Source organism: Eleutherodactylus coqui, unplaced genomic scaffold (genome assembly GCF_035609145.1).
Source record: "Eleutherodactylus coqui strain aEleCoq1 unplaced genomic scaffold, aEleCoq1.hap1 HAP1_SCAFFOLD_26, whole genome shotgun sequence".
Taxonomy (NCBI): domain Eukaryota; kingdom Metazoa; phylum Chordata; class Amphibia; order Anura; family Eleutherodactylidae; genus Eleutherodactylus; species Eleutherodactylus coqui.
Genome location: NW_027101742.1, coordinates 1,175,492 through 1,197,305, shown reverse-complemented (window position 1 = coordinate 1,197,305; position 21,814 = coordinate 1,175,492). Strand labels below are relative to the sequence as shown.

The 21,814-nt window shown below is 43.7% G+C and overlaps 1 protein-coding gene across 1 annotated transcript in view; it reads right to left on the bottom strand.

Annotated features, from left to right (window-relative positions):
- Positions 1 to 21,814, bottom strand: part of LOC136590992 (epidermal growth factor receptor-like) — a 213,838-nt gene that overhangs the window by 44,449 nt on the left and 147,575 nt on the right. The window contains exons 10-14 of the mRNA XM_066588457.1: positions 19,062 to 19,135; positions 16,961 to 17,051; positions 11,329 to 11,525; positions 10,023 to 10,155; positions 6,337 to 6,430 (exon numbers count right to left, since the gene is read on the bottom strand). Coding sequence (XP_066444554.1) covers positions 6,337 to 6,430; positions 10,023 to 10,155; positions 11,329 to 11,525; positions 16,961 to 17,051; positions 19,062 to 19,135 — 589 coding nt within the window. The remainder of the gene's footprint in view (positions 1 to 6,336; positions 6,431 to 10,022; positions 10,156 to 11,328; positions 11,526 to 16,960; positions 17,052 to 19,061; positions 19,136 to 21,814) is intronic.

Genomic DNA, 21,814 nt, shown 5'->3' with positions numbered 1-21,814 from the left:
ATGTTTGTCTTCAGCCTTACATTCAAGCTTAGAACTGGGTTGCATCTGAGGCAATATGTAACAGTATCCAGTTCCTGCCTTGATTTAATACTTCCCATTGATGAACACTGCTGCCTTATCAACTTCCGAGAAAAGACACAAAAAGCAATCAGAAGAGTGTTTCAAGGATGAGATAGCAGAGGGTTCACCAGCATTCAGATGCCGAAACATCAATGTTTCTTATTGTAGTTAACCAGTTACATGATGAGCACTTCCCTGTTTCCCTGAAAATAAGGCCTACTTTTGGCCTACTATTTGGATTGAAATATAAGCCCTACCCTGAAAATAAGCCCTAGTTACACTACCAGGCTTGGTCCAGGTCCCTCCCACTGCTCTCTAGAGGTTCAGCACAGTTCCCGCAGTCCTCACCGCTTGTACAACATCACTTCCTGGTTACAGGATTCATAAAACCCGCCTCCACGAAGCGATGGCTGTGATTGGTTCTTTGACTACTGCTTAGCCAATCAATGCAGCGCTGGATAAACCAATAACAGCCATCACATTGGTTCATCCAGTGATGCATTAATTTGCTAAGCAGTGGTCGAAGAACCAATCACAGCCATCGCTTCCTGGAGGCGTGATTTATGAATCACGTAACTAGGAAGTGATGTATGAACAGCCGAGGACTGCGGAAAGCTCATGTGAGCTGTGGAGAGCAGCGGGAGGGTCGTGGACTGAGCCTGCTAGGTAAGCATAATACGACATCCCCTGAAAATAAGACCTACTGCCTCTTTTGGGGCAAAAAATAATATAAGACAGGGTCTTATTTTGGGAGAAACACAGTATTACTGTATGCTATCTAGAAAACCATCAATCATAAAAAGGTCATATGCAACAAAAAAAGACTTGTCAGAATTGTGTAGATGCTGGAAAACAGCAGTTTATCAGAAATTGAGGGAGCAATTAAGCATCACAGTATAGCTCCAAGCCACATAAACTGCTGGGCTACCGGTTTGTTTGGAAGCACAAGCAATTGTAAATCAATTTCACCTGCAAGTGAAAGTGACAACCGATGCAATAGAGAGGCAACAACAAGACAGCTCCAAAGAGGGATTGTTTTTGCAGGTGGTGGCCACAGACAATTACTCCCCCTTATCTTTCCTAACTAATTCTTCTCTAGTTTTGCCTTTTGCTAGTGTTTGCCCTGGCGCACTAGTTGTGATGTCATCCTGTGCCGACTTGTTAACATCCCTCTGTTGGTGTGGAGTTTGATTAGTCGATGGGGAGGTGATCTCCCCAGCCAACCAATCAACCCTTATTGTAGTATATATTCCGGCCCCTCCTCTCAGAAGGCGACGGTTATTCCTCCTCACATTGGAGTTCTGGTCTGGTCCACGTCCTCTTGGTGCTATCATTGTCTCAGGTAAGTCCCTGGTGTTCTTACTTGTTAACTGGAGTTATACATCTGCTTCTTAATGCTGTTGTGATACTTTATATTAGCATCTATCAATTGTCACCCTCTTTACCATCTAGGAATGGTCTAGGTCACATGTGTCAAACACAAGGCCCGCGGGCCGAATCCGGCCCGCTGCCTTGTGTTATGTGGCCCGCGGCGTGCCGACGGCCGCTCACCACTGTAGTGATTACCAGCTGGGGTGCCGCAGCTCCCCGCTGGTAATCACACTGACAGCGCTGATCCCTTCTCCCCTGAGTCCCCTGCTCTTCAGTTCCGCAGGAGAGGACTCAGGGAGGAAGCGTGCCGTGCTGCTCACTGATGTCAGTGCACACCCGGACGCATATGAACTTTTTCCACAAGACTTCTGCACTAGTCAGCAATTCCAGCAACCTGATTGGTTGTCTGGGTTGGCTGATTCCCCAAACAACCAATCAGGTTGCTGGAATTGCTCAATAGTGCAGAAGTCTTGTGGGAAAAGTTCATATGCCACCCGGGCTCAGCACCGTTCCTCCTCGGATCGTGGAGGTAAGCATATGGCTGGGGAAGGGGGAAGTTAATATTGCTGCTGGGGGGTGAGGGTTAATATTGTTGTTGCTGGGAGAAAGTTAATAATGCTGATTGCTGCCGGGGCTGAGGGAGTTAATATTGCTGGTGTGTTGGGGGGTGGGGGTTAAATTGTTGCTGGCAGGGGGTTAATATTGCTGCGGGGGTCGGGTGGGGTGGTAATATTGCTGGTGGGTTGGGAAGGGGAGGAGGGGGGGGGGTGTTAATATTGCTGCTGGGTGGGTGGGGGTTAATACTGTTGCTGGGAGGGGGTTAATATTGGTGCAGGGGGGAGGGGTTAATATTGCTGGTGGGGGTTAATGTTGCTGTGTGGGGGGGTTAATATTGTTGCTGGGAGTGGGTAATATTGCTGCTGGGAGGGAGTAATATTACTGTAGGGGTCGCTATTACTACTGGGGCCACTGTGGGGGTCGCTATTACTAACTGGTCTACTGTGGGGGTCAATATTTTTACTGGGGCCACTATCAGAGTCACTATTACTACTGCGACCACTATGGGGGTCACTATTAGGGCTCGTTCACACGGGCGTAATTGCATTTCAGGCGCACAAATACGCTACGTATTTGTGCAATCGAAAATCGCTTATGCCTGCGTATTTGGGCACGCAGAAAAGAACGCAGATGGGCCCCTGAGATGGTGCGCAAATATGCATTGAATACATAGGCTTCCTGCGCATTCACCACGTATTTGCGCGGCCCATTCACTTCAATGGCCTATTGGGGTGCGTAGTTTGAAACAAAATAGGTCATGCTGTGTGAGAATATACATTATGTGAATGAACTCCTTGACATCAATGGTTTCTATTCACTGTATATTATGTACGCAAATACGCTGGTGTGAACGAGCCCTTACTGTACTGTCTTACAATCGGCCCTTTGAAGTTCACCAAAAACCTGATGTGGCCCTCGGTGAAAATGAGTTTGACACCCCTGGTCTAGGTGGATTATTATATACATAAAAAATATATATACTGATGCCATGCTTCAACTAACAACCAAATAACCACAAAACATGAAAGAAGGTACATAAAGGCACCAAGCCATAAATAACAACGCCTTGTATGTAATAATTGTTAATAAGGACAGATATAAACACGAGTTATAACTCAGAAAACAAAATGAATATTAACAAAACTGACCGATGGGAAAAAAGGAAATCTTATGGGAAAACCCTGCCTGAGGGTGCATTCACACGAATGTATATTGGCTCGGTTTTCACGCCGAGCCGATATACGTTGTCCTCGTGTGCAGGGGGGGAGGATGGAAGAGCCAAGTGCAGGAACTGAGCTCCCGGCCCCCTCTCCGCCCCTCTGCACTATTTGTAATGGGAAGAGGCGGGGAGGGGGCGGGGCCAAGTGGCGAGTATTAGCCCCGCCCCGTCCCACCTTTCCCCATTGCAAATAGTGCAGAGGGGCGGAGAGGAGGCAGAGAGGGGGGCGGGAGCTCAGTTCCTGCACTTGGCTCTTCCATCCTCCCCCCCCTGCACACGAGGACAACGTATATCGGCTCGGCGTGAAAACCGAGCCGATATACGTTCGTGTGAACGCACCCTTAAAGTGGGGCGATCGCCCTGACTAGACTGGCCTCACGTTGGGAACCTGAGTCTACCTAGACTGCCAAATGAACACAGTAAAAGGAAAGAAGGTACGTAAAGGCACTCAAACGTCAAATACAAAATATAATTTATATGAATCCAATATTAAAATCATTAATGTTGGGATATGCAGAATAAAATCAGCACCACATGATTTTATATATATATATATATGTGTACAATTCATAATTATCAAATGCATACTCTCCTTCTATAATTACACCCTTTCCCAAAGAGTTCATTAGCCTCTTGACACTTTTGGGCTCAGGCGTAGCCGTGTCCTTGTCACTACTAGTACATGAGGCGCTACCTGCAGCCCAATCAGGTTGCACAGGTAGTCCTGCTCCACCAGGATGGCACATCCATACATTCCACTGCAAGAAGATTTGCTGTGTCTTCCAGCAAGTCTCAAGAGCAAGGAGCAGATATCAAGACATGGCCTTTTGCACAAGGAGAGCTAGACAGGGCTGTAGAAGGACATCCACCAAGCATCAGGACAGGAAACGGCTCCTTTGTGTGAGAATGAATAAGAAAAGCACTGGTTGTGTTCTGCCATCTTTCTAGCATAGCCATGAATCTCATCAAGCCTTCCTACATGTCTTACTTGGTTGTAGCACGGTCTGCCTCCCCTAGCCTCAATGGTTACCCTCTTCCCAAAAGTGAAGATGTATGCAGCATACTTAGGAGCTCCTACTATAATCACCAGTCAGCGGCATCTCAGACATCTACTCTATTGCTTCTCAATTCCATCATCTGAGAACAGTGAATGAAGTGATTGGAGTCACATTATCATATGGTTTGAGTTAGTAGAATCATGTTGGCCTCCATATGATAGGAGAGTCAAGGGAAACCTCATCATTTCATCTGCTTTACCCAATATAATATATAGACATACAGCTTAATGCGTTATTGAACTCTCTTCCAGCTCACTTCTCTTAGCACAACCCCATTGAGGCCAGATGTGAAATAATAAAAGAGAGTAATCAAAAACAGTTACCCGTCTCTTTTACTTCTCTCTTCCTTTAATCCCACCAACAAGACAGGAAGATTAAGCCTGCTTTTATGCGGGATGACTTGTTGGGCACAGATGCCCAACAGTCGCACAGCAATAACCATTCTAGGGCTTTTACACTGGAATGAGCATTGCTAATGAATGGAGAAGGTTGGGGATTGTCCTGGTCCACCCGCCTCCATTCACAGTAAAGCAGGCAGTCGTTCATAAGTGAACGACTGCCTCTTTACAAGGACCGTTCTGTAGTAGATTTGAAATTTCGACCCCTCCCTGATGCACGCTCATTGGTTGCCGAGTCTGCTGAACACACAGATATGTGCAAGCAGTCATTGAGTGAACATTCGTTGCTGTAAGACACCACAACACAGAGTTCCGTCGAACACCAAACTAGCGAGAGACTGTAGCAGCCAGTGTATCTTCAAGGGCTAAAACAAGCCAGAGACCGTAGCAGCAAGTGCTCTTTCGAAGACCAGCAGGGACTGTTCAGTAGAGGAGGGGTGTATTTGAAATTTCGACCCCTCCCCGATGCATGCTCATTGGTTGCCGAGTCTACTGAACACACAAATATGTACAAATGGTCTTCGAGTGAAGATTTGTTGCTACATGCAGAAACGGAAGCAAATGAATTCTCGTTCACTGTGGAGTCAGGGCATGCATTTACACTGAACACAAAATAAATGATAATTGTTTAGATTCTCCATGGATCGCAGGAATCCGAATGATACCAGCCCATGTGAAGGCCCCTAACTTCCCAGGAAATGTCACTTTCAGTTTTTCCCTTTTTTTGCTTACTTAAAGAATCATTTCACATTGGGTAGGAAACAAAGGATTGAAAACTAGAATAATATCACACGTCTCTGCCCTGGCTTAATGGGGTTACTGGAGATAACAAAAACATTGCTATCTTCTGGAACAGCACCACTCTTGGAGAAGGATATGGTTGGTATTGCAGCTTAGCCCTATTTTTAAGTGAAAGGGCCTGAGCTGTAATACCAAACAACAGGCCATGGGCATAAGTGGCGCAGTCTCTAGAAGAAAGCAGACATTTTAAAAATGTCTTACAATCCTTTTAATAAGATATGACGCAACTAGCAGGTGACTCCGGAGGATCTCCACACTCTTGGAGATGGGGACTTCCTCTCCCAGATAGAGTTATTCTTGAATTTAGCAGATGTTGTGATTGCATGTCAATAGACATAGACAAAACCTTTGCAATATGAGGACAGCTTCAGACAACCGTATTTGTACGTGTAAAATATATGTGTGCAATGCGCAGAGTATAGAGCTCATGGATGTCAATGGGTTTGTTCTCATGAAAGCTCCTGCTCTATCGTTCTGCGTATTGTGCAGCAGAGCCCTACATCAGGGTAAATAGCCTTTTAAATTGGGTGGGGGTCTTTTTTAATGCGCATATGAACAGGCCCTGTATGCGCAAAATGTACATTACAGTGCGCCGATACGAATGCGAATCAAAATCGTTCACTGGACAAATATATTGTGCTGAAGCATGCTCAAGTGCGCATACACTCATCTGAAGCGGCCCTACATGCGCAAGTCCATGCAGACTGCATTTGCTGTGGATAATCTCTGCAGCAAATCCACAAACAATCGGACATAAAATCCGCAAGACAAATGCGCATGAAATGCAGAAGTATAATTTGGGACTCGACTTTGTGTAACCTTATTGTGTATAAAGTAACACAACTCCAAGACAAGCATAGAATATACTTACTTGTCCAGTGCAGGTAGCGGTACTGTTCATCTGCAGACATTCTTCGTGGCATGATAAACACTTTTCACCATTTCCAATGTATTCTCTTGGCTCACTGCAAAGAGGAAATGTAACTGTTATGTTCAGGTACGAGATGAAGGAAGCCAAATGTTCAGCATTTGTGTACTACAATTCATTGTGTAGGATCATAGTGATAACATACACATCTCGGGGCAGTTTCTGCACTTTTTTAAAAGGAACTGCACCAAAGTGACACGGTGTGAATAAGACCTTAATCGATTTCAGCCCTGTATCACTATGCATTCAGGTTTTGCAGGCTCAGATGAAAAACATAAGTCATGAAAAAACAAAAAAAACCACATGTATATAAGATTTTGATGTTTCTTACCAAAATATAATGTTTCCACTCCAAAACTGAACCAGCACTTTAACCCTTTGCAATCCAATTTTGGATTCAGGGTTTCCTAGGGGGCTTTCTCTTTCTGCAATTATACAATGGTGCCATCTACTGGCTAGAGCCAGTACTGCGGTATGTGACATGCCGGAGAGGCCCCGACAATAGAGCGGCCATTAATATACAGTAAGAATACGCTGCCGGACATCTTCCGACATCTGCACTGTACAGGCTTCAATCAGAATGTTGAAGGATGCCAGACAGTGGATTGGAAAGGGTTAAAAAGGTGCACATATTGTAGAAGTCCGGTGAAACAAATAGGTACTGATTACAAGGTATTGGAAATATTATACAACATTTAGATCTTTAGGTCCATAGAAATGTGGAAAGTTAATTGATACCTGATACCTCAGGTGCCTCCAACTTTACAGTGTCGAATCCGGTAGGAAAAAAGTCATGGCATACTCCGCCAGACTCCATATGTACAAAGGTATTGTTGCCTAAAAGCATTGCTTCTAGGGGAGACTAGCAAGATACACATGATGTCTGACAGAGCCTGTTCCAACAGTGCAAGGATGCTGGATAACTCTGTGTTTAAGTCTCCTTAGGGACCTTTTACATGGAGCTGAATATTCTGCAACAGCTAAATGTGGATTTTGATACAAAACTGCCATCAGGATTCTGCTATTTTCAATTCCGCATGGCCGAATATTCCACAGGAGGGCACATTTAGTAACGCTATTACGGTATATTCTGTGCTGTGTTAGAGGTTCCTTAAGGGACTCTTAAGGCCCATTTACACGCAAAGACAATCTTTCAAACAATTAAAAGATTTCCAGTTTTAGCGATCGTTTTGCATAAACTGCTAATGCACACTAATGTCCATTAGCAGTTTATTACCTTCTTTTGTGTGTAAACGAGCCTCAAGCAGTTGTTTGCAAATCCCAGCAAGTGGTCTGGACTTTGCACTCAGCTGCATTGTCTTCCCATGGGCTGGCAGCTGAATACAATGTAATTAACTGCTCCCGTGGAGAACATAGCATGTGGTCCCTGCTATCTCTCTCTGGCTGAACAATGGATTTTAAGCTAACCTCAGCAGAAGAGTGAACAATGGCAGCGTTCATACGCAACAATTATCACTTAAAAGCCGTCGTTTTAATGCATTTCCAGCGATAATTATTGTGTGTAAATGGGGCTTTAAATGGGTCGATTATATCAGGCACGTGCATTTGCCGAATCATCTGGGCGTGTAAAGGGACAATGAGCAGCTGATGTGAGTACTGACTTTCCTTGTGTTTCTGTCTATGAAAGTTTTTATAGTCTACCTACAAAATCCAATTAACTCCTACACTGATGTGACTAGGTCCTAAAGATAAATAATGATATAGGGGTCGCAAATATGTAATGATTTGATCAATGTATCAGTTTTTATGTAACCAACATCATCACAAAACCAAAAGTAAGGACAGAAAATAGAGCCAATCAAAAATCAGTAATAATGGCATATCAGAAATAAAACCAAAACACGAGAGAGACCGCACATAGCACATAGCAACAAAAAAAATACAATAACTATATCTCCTATAGAGGATGATTGCTCTGTCTAGGGAGCTGATGATCCCTCATGGCTAATGGCCAGATTTTAATAAAAGGACAAAAATTGTCTGATGAAATAAAAACATCAATTCTATATGAAAATTTTTACCAAAATTGACTTTAGCCATGTTCTATTTGAGATATATTGTTTCCGGTTTTTAGCTTCGGTTGGTGCTGGTTATACTTTTACAGGTTGCGTATTTGTGAGATGCAGGAAAAACACTTGTAGAGATTAGAAACTATAAACCCGCAGGAAAAAACCCCACTGCTATGCATTTAATAAATCTCGCGGTGACACGGAAAGCTCGTTTTCCAGGAAAGCTAAAGGCTTCGGCTCAGAAGAAGATTAAAGACAATCAGAATTATGTGTTCTACTCCGTTAGCGCTTTTATCTGTTTTAAAAACAAGGCCCATCTTTTGGAAACCTCATCCAGGTATTACGCAAGTCCTCCAAATGAGGAGCTAACATTACTGTCCTAATTACAAAGTACTGGGAGAAGGTTTAGTGCTGCTCTGAACAATACTTGATTAAATAGGAAAAACTGAATACAGAATGGAAACTCCTTCCTTTAGGTATTTGTCATAGGAGTGTATGTGTGTGTCCGTAATCCAGACATACTGCAGATGTAATAGCACCAGTATGGCATTAGTGCTTCATCTTTATTTGCCTCCATATCTGCTTTCATTGGTTTTATTAGCTACTGGACAAAAACAGATCACTTCTTTTACCCAATTAAAATTAAAGCAATTAATAAAAATACAGATGTAAATATAGATAAAATGCTGATGGCATACAGACGCATTCATACACTTTCATAGGCTATAATGGGCATACATTTCATCAAAAACGGACAGAAGTAGTGCATGCTGCTTATTTAAACCTAGCCAAAAAAGGGAGAAGAAAAAGGAGAAGAAAAAACAATTTCCTTCTCCCCCTTCTTCTTCTTCTTTGCTTTCCTCTTCTCTTCCTTACTCTTCTTCAACTTTATCTCCCTCTCCTTCTCCTTTGACTTCTTCTTCTCCATCTTGTTGTTTGATTTCCCCTCCTTTCTTTCTTGTTCACCTCCAAAGCAGGAGAAGGAAAAGGAAAGAGGAAGGAGAGGTAAGAGGAAGATGGAGGAGCATAGTGGTTTAGTGGTTAGCAATGCTGGAGTCCTAGGTTCAAATCTGACCAAGAACACCATCTGCATGGAGTTTGTATATTCTCTTTATCTTTCTTTTTCTTCCTCTTCTCCAGAGAAGAAACATATTGGCTCAGTAGTTAGCATTGTTACCTTGCAGTGATGGGAGTCCTAGGTTAAAATTTGACCAAAGACATCTGCATGGAGTTTTCCGATAGTAGACCTTGTTCTTGGTCAGCTTTGAACCTAGGACCACAGTACTGCAAGGCAACAGTGCTAACCACTGAGCTACATCCATTGGAAAGGCACCACCACCAATTCTTGCAACCCAAATTCATGTTTTATCGGTTTGGTGCATTCATCTCTGATTCAGAGTGAATGGCCGGTGGAGGAGAAAGGAAGGAGCAGAAGTGTCTGATGACTGAACCAAGAGGTATTTCTCTCTAATATATGTTGCAAAGTTTCTTATACTCACTTGTGCTATTGATTTATGAAAAAAGGTTCAAAGTTTAGTTGCACTGCACATAAAAAATCATGACGATCAGAAAATAATGTCATTGGAGACATAGACTTACTCTTTGAGCAGATTACATGAGGATACGCATTCTTTTCCACGTTTAAATGCCTGGCAGGACAAACATAGCGAGGGTCCGTGCCCCCAGCAACCATTAGGGGAACACGAGGAATCACAAGTCATCTCATCAGCCTCTGTTAAATAAATAAGATTTAACATTTTCAAGCGAAGCTATAAGAGTATATATATATATAGTCATACATTACTAACATGCATGCACTCATACATTATACTGTACTACAAATATGTTTTTTATTTTTTCTGCACAAAATTTTTGTTGTTTGTTGTTTCTTTGGCCCAATGTCCACGTGCGGATTTTAATGATATCTGCACATGGCGCCCACGTGGCACAGGAGATCCGCAGCTCCAGCAGCCCATAGGGATGCATTAGCATCCGCAAGGCAACTTAATGCATGCCAATGTGATTTTTCCCCGGCACGTGGTTCACATGCACGGGAAGAAATCGCAGCATGCTCCATTTTTCTGCGGATCTCCCGCACGGACAGCTTCCGCAGGCTTCCACTGAAGTCAATGGAAGCTGTCCGGATCAGCAGCACAGCCACAGCTGTCACTGTGGACGTGCCGCGGATCAGTGGGAAAGTAGGAGATTTAAGAAAGAAAAATGTTCATGGCGCATCCACCGTGCTACAGAAAGAAGATGCGGCCTGCACAGAGGAGAGCCGCGCTGGATCCGGAGAGGTAAGAAACTATGTATTCCATCTCCCTGTCCGCGGGCACGCACGGATTCCACTGCGGGATTCGGCAGTGGAATCCGTGCGTGCAAGTGGACATGATCTCCCTCACACAGGTGTTTGCAGAAATGCAGTATTTTTCAACGTTGCGTTTACTGCGGTTTCGGCGGCGTTGTCATGCATTTTTGACAATGTTTTGGCTGCGTTCCCAGCACAGCTGCAGCAGCGCCGACCCCACTGAAAGCAATGGGATAGCATCACAGACTTCTGTCACAGCTGTAACAGTCCCCACGGGGATGAAGGAATCCTCTGCCATAGCTGTGACAGCTGTGGCAGAAGTCTGCGATGCACTCCCTATGTTTTCAATGGGGCTGCCGCTGATGCTGCCGGCCCCATTGAGAACACTGAGCGACATCGCAGATTTCTTCTCTGCGCCGCAAGGCATTCACTCTCACATCGCAAGACAATATATCGCTAGTGGGTCGGCACCCTTAGGATGTCCTTATAAAGACTAAATCATGAATAGTAAAATCATAAGCAGGACGTAAGATCACCAGGTTTCAGATGTATCATAAGAGAGAACTTCCATGGGTGGAAGTTAGAATGGATGCTTACCACAGAGATCAGGGTTCCTGTTGTCAGAGATTTTATCCTGTTGGTTTGCTCGGAATATACTTGTCCAGTTTACTGAATTAACATAGCAGAGATTTGGATTAAATTTAATTATTATATCGCCATCGCTCACTTCTTTGAGAGATCGGAATCCCAGTGATGATATGTTTAGACCTGTTACACCAAGTGTATATTTCCCGCTGGATAAAAGAAGACAGAAATTGTGATCTTTCCATACAAAGTCTAATACAGTCATATGAGTAAAACGTTCACGCTAAAGAAGACGTATAATTTGTGCCCCTTGCTGACAAAGCAAAAAGCCCCCCCACCAGTGGATCTCAGCTGCAGGGGGTAATTCAGCCCTCATCTGCTGGAATGTGTTTAGGATTTCACTTCACATTGAATTTCATTGTCAATCATCATATGAAGATGTACATATTAAAAGTTGTGGATGGTCTCTTGGCCTCAGATGCCCGCTATATAAGTGGTGTTCTTGTATTACCTCAAATCTGGTATTCAGAGCATCGCGGGATACGCCTGCGGATTTACCCTGCAGGAGTACCGCGATTAAAAACAAAGAAGTGCCTTCGACTGATGGCGGAATTCTAGGCGTATTTCCGCGGTCTCCATTAATGCTCTATCAATGCAGATCTCCCGTGGCACAAATCTGCGGCAAATAGAACATGACGCGATTTATTTCCCGCTGCGGAAATCCGTGGTAGAATTCCGCATGTTGCATTGGCAGGCAGAAAGCTCTTAGGTTCAATAGAGCCTCAGAAATTCACGTGCACATTTCTGCCGCGGGAACCAGCGGTTCACAGGGCCTCCGTGCCCACCCCGCCGACCCTGCCAGCCAGCCTGTTGCTGTGAGGCGCAGGGGAGCCCCGGTCCTGGCAACCTCACCCGGACGCCACGTTCTCCCTCGCCGCCGGGTTGCTAGGGACGCGGCGGGTGCCGCCCAGCGTCCTTCTCACCATGGCAGCCAGGCACACGTCCCTGGTCTCCGCCTGTCCTGCAGGGCTGGGGGCAGGTTCCCCAGTGTCTGGGTTCCTCAGTGAGGCTATGCTCCCGGCCCAATCATCTGCTGGGGCGAGAGCTCTGACAGCTTTTAAACTCCTCTGTGTCTCTCTGCTGTGCCAGTGTTAGTTTGGTCTCCTGCTACACTCGCGTCCTTGCTCTTGTCTGATTCCCTGTTTTTGACATTTTGCTCCTGACCCTGACTTCACCTTCACCTGGTCCCTGGTACCGCGTATTCTCCTGTTGCCGATCCGGACTTCCTGAATTGCCTCTGTGCTTGTTTGTCTCTGTTTCTAAGTCTGACCCCTTGCAACGCTTCCCTAGAGAGTATAGAGACCGTCGCTCAGTTGTCACCCTGGGGCCTAGCCCAGAGGGCCAAGATGGTAGGAACAGTGGGTTGTGGGCAGCTTTCAGGGACTACCAATACCCAGACCCCAGTTCCCTGACAACTGGTGTGTATTGGAGATGGGGAGGGCAAAGCAAATATTAAAATAACTTCCCAATTATAATGTCATGCCTTGCACCATGGAAGAAAAATTTTGGGACAAATTCATGAAACTGTCTAAAATAGAAGTGTCAAATTCATTTTCATCGAGGGCCACATCAACATTATGGCTGCCATGCATAAAGAGTCATTCACACGTGTGTAGTTGCTCTCCGTATTATGCATGTGCGTTTTTACACCCATAATGCAAACAGCTTAAACACCATTTAATTGTATTGAAACAAGGAAAAAAACAAAAAAATTACAAAAAATCCTGCGCTCATAGGACAGCCATATAATAGTAACCCCCAGCAAAAAATGGCAATTTCAGGGAAAGAGCTGAAACAACTTACTTCAAAGGAGGGGATATGACATACACAAAAGCCCCCTCCTAATGGTGGTACTCCAAGCTGATCTGATAATATAGATGCGATGCTCCATCGATGTATAGATGTGATAGATTCTTTATTTTTTACGGGATAGTCAGATATAGTAACGGCAACGCGTTTCAGTGCATACCAGCACCTTTACAAGCCATACATAAACAAGCAGATTAAACCTTTAAATAACATTCACATTTACCCCATGTCATTCTGTTCATGGTTCATGGCTGTTCTATGAGCCGAGGATTTTTTTGTAATTTCTTTAGTTTTTTTCCTGATTTCATGTGCCGGGGAGTTATCCTCTTTTGAGAGGTCGTCCGTAATCCGTGCACCTCTCCTCTGCTATAGCGGATGCCACCAGCATTGGAAGCAGCCCACTAAGACATCTCCAGGATCACAGGTGAGGCCCCTGAGGACCCACACTGGGTCCAGGTATCCACACCAGGCGAGTCCTGATCACCAATATCCTGAGGCGCTCTCCTATTGTTTTAAAGATTACATTGCATTGGGGTATTCAGATATGTGATTTTCATACATGTATTTTACGTGTATGAAAAAAAAAAATTGCAGCATATTCTATTTTGATCTGTATGATGGATTGAAATTACCCATTAATGTCAATGGGATCGTGTAAATTCAATGGGATCACGTTGACTGTGTTTACACTTGAAGGCAGAAGAAATCTATGGGACATTCTTGCATTTTTTTTTTTTTGCATATGTGAAAAGTGGAGTGAAATACGCGAGATCCAAATACGCAGTGAATACACACAGTTTCGGTCCGTGAAAACGCCATGCACTTTACAGACCCAAACTGCATCTGCCCGAGTGAATGAGCCCTAAACGTTAACAAGGCTGTGGAGCTCTATGCACTATGACGGCGTTTCTCCTCTTCTGCCGCTTTAGTAACAAGTTTCCTACTTTGGAGGGTGGCCTGGGTGCTCGGATATGGCTGTCAGAGCTGTGCCAGCCCCTGTGAGGTGTGGAGGTGCATTGGAACTCAGAATCCAAGATGGCACCAATGCCCTGTGTTGGCACCACCTCTATGCGTAGCGCTGGCTGCTTCCTCTGGGAAAAGTGGAGAGTTGGTCCTTCTGTGCACAGACATCATGCGCCACATAAAATGACATGGCGGGCCAGATGCAGCCCAGAGGCCTTGAGTCTAACACAAGTGGGCTAAAGCACAAACTGTGCTTATATCTCATAGTATCCAATCACAGCTTTCACCTCCCCAATTGTATATAGGGGGCCCCAGCCATTACTTTTTATTAAGGGATCTTGTTTTTAGTATGAAGATAGGTAAAGTTGGGAGAAACTGCAGCTGATTTGCAAATAAAACAACTGTGCAGGGTCTGCAGTTTCAGGTAATTTAATGCTATCGAACTTCAATGATCCTTGTTAATTCTAACTAAAGGCACCATTGATTGATGCGTTAAGCTTCAATTGCATAACATTAGACGTCTTGGCATCAAGAGGTACAACTTAATTCTTATAAAAGTAAGCCAATAGTACCCGCAAGCATAAAAACAGATTACAAGGCTGGGTTGATAAATCTTTCACTCTCCATGGCCAACCAGATCCCGAGTCTGGTCTAACTGGCTATTTGGTTCACATAATGTATTATCACTAAACAAAAATCTCCAGTCCCAGATAAATGATTTTGGCTTAACCACTGAAAACCAGGGACCAAGTGTATCTGGTACCCGAGTGATGTAATCAATTATGGAAAAGAAGAAGTGAAATATGCTATAGGAGGTAAATCTCTGGAGCTAGATGTCATCTACTAACAATATCAGATAGTCATATACAGTATAGTTTGCAACGACCTTAATAAAACTGTATAGCGGATATGTTTTAATATAAGGTTTTATGAAATGTGGAAAACCTGCACTTACATCGGTAGATCCCATAAATATCTGAAAATACTTAGTTTTTTGCCAAAAAATGCATTTAACCTAAAGTTTGGTTCACTGGTGAAGCCCCTACCTCTACTCGATGGTTAACCACAAAATAGACTTGGTTGGCTTGGCTCATAACGGACATCACATAATACATTATTCCAAGCTGTCTACACAGCAGCTATTAAGTCCACACCGAACAGCAAGAAATAACAGACTCCTTTACATAATTAGTTATCACTAAATATTGGATACCAACGCTGACTATACCACGCTGGCTCTAGTATCTGTCAATAGGGGTGCTTCTAGATGGAATGATCAGTTGGACACAGATGTCCAACAGGTTGTCCCAGCAATAATCGTTCCTGTGGTTTTACTCAAGAATGAGCATCGCTGGTGAATGGAGGCAGAGCGGGGCTGGGGATCCTTCCGGACCACCGGCTTCTATTCACAGTAGGTAGGCGATCATTCATAAGTGAGTAGCAGCCTGTTTACACAGACTGATACGTTGTTCAGTTTTCTGCATGCAGAAACCAAAAGTCAAACAAGAAGCAAACGAGTTCTCATTCATCATTCAGTCTCTGCATGCATTTACACTAAACGATTATAGTTCAGAACTTTGCTGGATCACTGGAATCTGAGCAACGATCATTCCGTGTAAAAGCAGCTCAACTCTTCTAATGGCATTTAGGCATCTGCATGCTGCTGGGAAGTGGTGTTTGTACCTACCCTTATACCTTTGTATCAGTAAGTATTGGGCATTTTTCAGTAATTTTTGTGTGGATATTATCTTTTTCTTCAATGACATGTTTGTAGTGCTAGCGTAGGGTCTTACAAAACATGAGGACTCTTGACGTGGGTTGCAAGCTTTGTGTGTTTTGGCCAAAATATCAACATTTACCTCATATTTATTTGCAGAATCAGTTGGGTCCTGAGATGTTGGTTTAGCCCAGGGGATTTCAGAGCTTTGTGTGGTATACTTTGATAGTGTGAGGCAGCCTGCCTGGTCTAAGATCATGGGTAAAATGAATGGTGGTGTAAGCTTGCATGGAGCACTACATGTACTTGTTGTAGTGGTACCCTATACAAGCCGTATGCAGGTATAATAAGCAGCGACCCCTCCAATACATCATGAGCATGTGAGTGGTTGTTCATCGGTATTTTGCACCTGTGTATTCTCCCCCATTTGGCATTTTTCCATGTATCCTGCCCTTGTTCTCTTGTAACTGTAAGTATGGCTGCTTTTCAGTGATTTTTCGTGTTGATTATATCCCTTTTCTCAGTAAATTGTTTCTAACTCTACCAATAAGCAACAGCGTTTGAAAACTGCCTATATCACTGACCACCATAAACTCACCAGCAAGTATATAATTGACGACCATGAACCAGAGATTTATTGCTTAGACGATCACCAGATATTGCACATTGCCTTGAACCATTAATACCATACACTAAAAGTTCCAATGAGCAAAAGATGCCAGATCCTGGCTGCACCAATGATTATCAGTATTGTTCAACTGACAAATTATAGACATGCAATATGAAATATATCACAAAGCCAAGTAATGAAGAGGTTTAATGGAATTCCAGATTTATTCTGCTATGTCACATAGGGGTTGGATGGCAATATGACTGTACTGATACAGCCCTCAAGCTACTGTCGATAGACTAGTGCAACAATAAACATGATTCCTTTGGGCAGCATATATGGTGGCAGGGGGCTCTTAGGCATGTGGGCTCAGGTAAAGGTTTGCACTGGAGTCATGATGAAACTTTAGCTTTAGCATGTGTGTTATGAATTGAAAGATTCAGATTAAATCAGTATTATGTACAGTATAACTGAAAAGTACTTACTGCATTTTAGTTCTTCCTCTGATTATTTCAAGATTTTCAAAAATACTCAGATCAGTGTAATTTTCGGGCCACCATTGTATCATTAAATAACCTAGAAGAAGAACAAGGGGCGGTGTAGTTATTATATTAGTACATTTTCTCTTACATTTTCCAGGGTAATTGGTAATTTATAAAAGTATGTCCATTTTCTGTAAAATTTATTGCGGCTTTTAAGATCTTGTTCATTCATTCATTCATTCAGTAAGACCCTTCATGGTTTACTCCATTGGATAAAAATCAGTCCTAGACATGTGAAGATCACACTGGAGGAACTGATAGAGAAAGAATCCTGACCCCTCCCCACTTTCTCTATATTCAATGCATATTGTTCCTGTAGATTAAGGCCCAATGTCCACTGGCAAATTAGAATGATTAAATCCGTTCGGGTATCCCGCACGCATGATCCACGCCCATGGGGATGCACTGGACACCCACAGGTAATTAAATACCTGCGGATGTCATTTTTCCCTAGTGCGCTGATCGTACGTGTGGGAAAACACCCGCAGCATGCTCCATTTCGTGCGGGTCTCCCGCGGCTTCCATTGAAGTCTATGGGAGCCGTCAATTCCCCCGGCACACCCTCAGCTGTATTTCTGCTGTGCCGCGGAAAAGCAGAAGTTTAAAAAGAAAAAAAAGATGTACACGGTGCATACGAGCGGCACGCTGCCGGCGTGCCGAGCACATACGCCGGGCCAAAGAAAGAAGATCCAGCCGCGACGGAGGGCATATCCTCTGCGTCCGGACAGGTAAGTATATCTTATTTCAGGCCTCATGTCTGTGGGAAAGGAGGGACCCGCTGCGGGATTCTGCAAGGAAAATCCGTGCGGGCCCGAATTTCCCCGTGGACATGAGGCCTAAGAAGACTATTTTAACGCAATTTTCGGTAGTCATATTACAGTGGTGCGATTTTTTTGTAACTAGAGTTGGCTGTACGTCTATGATTTTGCCATTCTTACAGAATATGCAGATTGCTAGGTGTAGTATACTAGAATAAAACACAGCATGCAAAATATCACAGCAGTTATTATCATATATGCTTTAACCCCTTAAGAACCAAGTGTGGTAAATATATGGCACTTAGCCCTGGGCTTTAATCATGGCTGATAGCACAGTACAGGACTAAAGCTTTTGCTTCGGCAATCAAGCAGGAACAGGTCGGGTTCTCGGTTGTCAGACACAGCCAAGGACCCAGAGGAGAAGGAAAAAGCGTTTTTTAACTGCTTCTACCTTCACCTTTCCAGGCTACATAGTACTCAGTGAGCGCTATGTACTAAAGAGTAAAAGCAGAAGTATTTGCTCTGCTATGCGACCCTGTGATCACGTGACCGCCGGGTCCCTTCCCTGTTACAGTAGAGCTACAGGGTCCTAGCAGATGCTGATCAGCTTTGTTAGTAACTATTGTCACTACAGGGGGATGTTTTCCCTGTAACTAGGGCTCCTATGGCTGCCCCAGCTACAAAGGAAAGATATGAAATTAAAAATAAATACAATGTGAATGGCCCCCAGACGTCTCATATGATGTCATGGGGGACATAGATGCTAAAAAAAAGGTACAAAAATAAGAAATAAAATTACAGAATAAAATAAACATATGTACATTAAAAAAAATGACCCAAAGCCAACGCCAACCAAAAGTGTCGCTATATACTACAAGACTATACAAATCATAGATCAAAATGTCTAAAGAACAAAGAGCAGGAATCCATTCCCATTCTTTATTTTAGTGTAAATATACACATTTTAAAAATAAACAACTATAAATAAAAATTAAAAAAATCATTTTCTTCGCTCTTTACCCCCAATAAAACTAAAAAATGGGGGGAAAAGATATAAAAAAATAGCCCTGTATGTCATGGAAAAAAAACAACAAAAATAATTTTGGTAGCTAAAGGACAAAAAATAGGGCAGCAAAACCACCGCATGGGTAAAATCCCTAAAAAGTGTCTGGTCCTTTAGGACCGAAACATCCTGGTCTTTAAGGGGTTAAAGAAGTAAAAGAGAAATGTGAATAATAAATAGCATACTATATTTTAAATGCACATTTCTGGGTCGGAGAACTCACCTGATATTTCTCTGATAGATCTAAGAATGTTCAGTCTATCTGGATCCATTCTTGGTGTATTGGTAAAAGAGTCACTAAAAACAGAAATGTATTTAGATTTTGTTAGTACAGACATACAGCCGACTAAGATGATATGTACTGGGGCTCCGTGACGTCAGAGATGGATATGGGATACATATGTGACGCACAGGACTGAACCCTCTGTTTTCCCCTATAGCTTTGCCTTTAGGGACGGAAGAGGCCACAGAATGCACTGCAAGCCCCCTGCTGGCAACCTATAGACCTGCAGTATTTGGTGTGTAATTCCTCAAGTGCGCATTTGGCTGCGTCCTGCGATGTAATTCCGTCCTGTGTGAAAGGTCCCTTAGGGTATGTCCCCACAGGGCATAAAGGTTGTGGGGAAATTCACCGCACTCTTGAATATTTACAGATAGATTGGCTGCTTTATTGCATAATATCAAATTCCAGTTTTACTCCCCCATATTGTAGAGTATTAGGTCCAGGCTCAAACTATATGATTAGTGCCTAAGATGGATTAGTAAGTAAATCATTTAGGGCTCGGTCAGACAAGTGTTTCTTTTTTTTGTGCGCCTATGTGCATAAAAAATTCCCTCTATTAGAACCATTGGTTTCCTATGGTGTGTTTATATGTCCGTTTTTACAGGCGCAAAATGCTCGCACCAGCAAAAGATAGGACATTCGTACGCCGGTAAGGTCCGTGCTGCGTGTAACATCGTGTGATGTTACATGGAGTCCCCTCATCACTGAACACTGTCACAGCTGTGACAGAGGATCGTGATGTTCTTCCATTGCCTTTAATGGGGCCAGCGCTGCTGCCAACCCATTGAAAGCAATGGGATACAGGAAACCCTTCAGTGATTTTCGGGTAAGGGCTTGAAATATAACCCCTTCCCTGAAAATAAGCCCTAGCTGACTAAAAATTTTTTAAAAAACCTAGCAGCGCTGTCGGCGCTCCAGTGCTTCTTCTCTCTGGCTGCCCAGCAATAACATAGTAACATAGTTTGTAAGGCCGAATGAAGACAATGTCCATCTAGTTCAGCTTGTTTATCCTCCTGTTTTGTTGATCCAGAGGAAGGCAAAAAATCCCAAGAGCAGAAGCCAATTAGCCCTTTTGGGGGAAAAATTCCTTCCCGACTCCCTAATGGCAATCAGACTGTTCCCTGGATCAACCCCTAATAGTTCCTACCTGCCTGTATACCCAGATTAATAATTAACCTAATATTTATATCCTGTAATATCCTTCCGCTCCAGAAACACATCAAGTCCCCTTTTAAACTCCTCTATGGATTTTGCCATCACCACGTCCACAGGCAGAGAGTTCCACAGTCTCACTGCTCTTACAGTAAAGAACCCCCTTCTATGTTGGTGATGAAACCTACTTTCCTCTAATCGTAGCGGATGTCCTCTTGTTACCGTCGCAGTCCTGGGTGTAAACAGATCGCGGGAGAGATCCTTGTATTGTCCCCTCATGTATTTATACATAGTTATTTGATCACCTCTTAGCCGTCTTTTTTCCAGGGTAAATAATCCCAATTTGGATAGCCTCTCTGGGTATTCCAGTCCCGTCATTCCATGGATTAGTTTAGTTGCCCTTTGAACCCCCTCCAATACCGTAACATCTTTCCTGAGCGCCGGTGACCAGAACTGTACACAGTATTCCATGTGAGGCCTGACAAGTGCCTTATATAGTGGAAGGATAATGTTCTCATCCTTCGCCCCTATACCTCTTTTAATGCACCCCAAGACTTTATTTGCCTTTGCAGCAGCTGACTGGCATTGGTTACTCCAGTTTAGTCTACAATCCACTAGTACCCTCAGGTATTTTTCCATATCACTTTTCCCTAGCAGTACCCCATTTAGTGTATATTGGTGACATCCGTTTCTCCTACCCATGTGCATAACCTTACATTTTTCAACATTGAACTTTATTTGCCATTTTTCTGCCCAAGCCGCAGCTTATCCAGGTCCGTTTGTAGCCGTACATTGTCCTCCGCTGCATTGATTATATTGTATAATTTTGTGTCCTCTGCAAATATTGCAATGTTCTTCAGCATTTTCTTCTGGCTAGGGATTTGAAAATTCTCACCTCTTGGAAGCGCTGCCTCTGATTGGCTGAGCACTGTGACCAATCAAAGGCAGTGCTCAGCCCCGACAGCACTGCTAGGTGATGTATTTAAATTTTTTTTTTCATTCAGCTTGGGCTTATTTCCAGGGAAGGGCTTATATTTCAAGCGCTTCCCTGAAAATCACTGCGGGGGTTGCCTGCATCCCATTGCTTGCAATGGGGTGGCAGCAGCGCTGGCCCCATTGAAAGCAATTGGGGAACATCGCAATCTTCTGCCACAGCTGTGACAGCTGTGGTAGGGAATCCTTTCATACCCAGTGCAGTCTCATCATCACTGAACACTGTGACAGCTGTGACAGGGGATTCTTTCATGCCCGCAGGGAGTCCCATTATCACTGAACACTGTGATTTACTAAACATTTACTAAACTTATTTACTAAACATTTTGCTGCTAGAATATGCCATGTAGTGAGCCCGAGGGCAGGCTTCAGGTTAATAGGTCCCAGGGACCTCGCTATGAGCCCTTAGGGAGACGTAGGAGGCACCCTTTGGGAGAAAAGCACTGTTTTTCCCTGCATAATGGGTTAAATGTGATCTGCCTAGCAACAGTGCCCCTTCTGATTGGCTGCCTGCAGTTAGTTTTCTGGTTGGTCTGCCTCCCATCTTG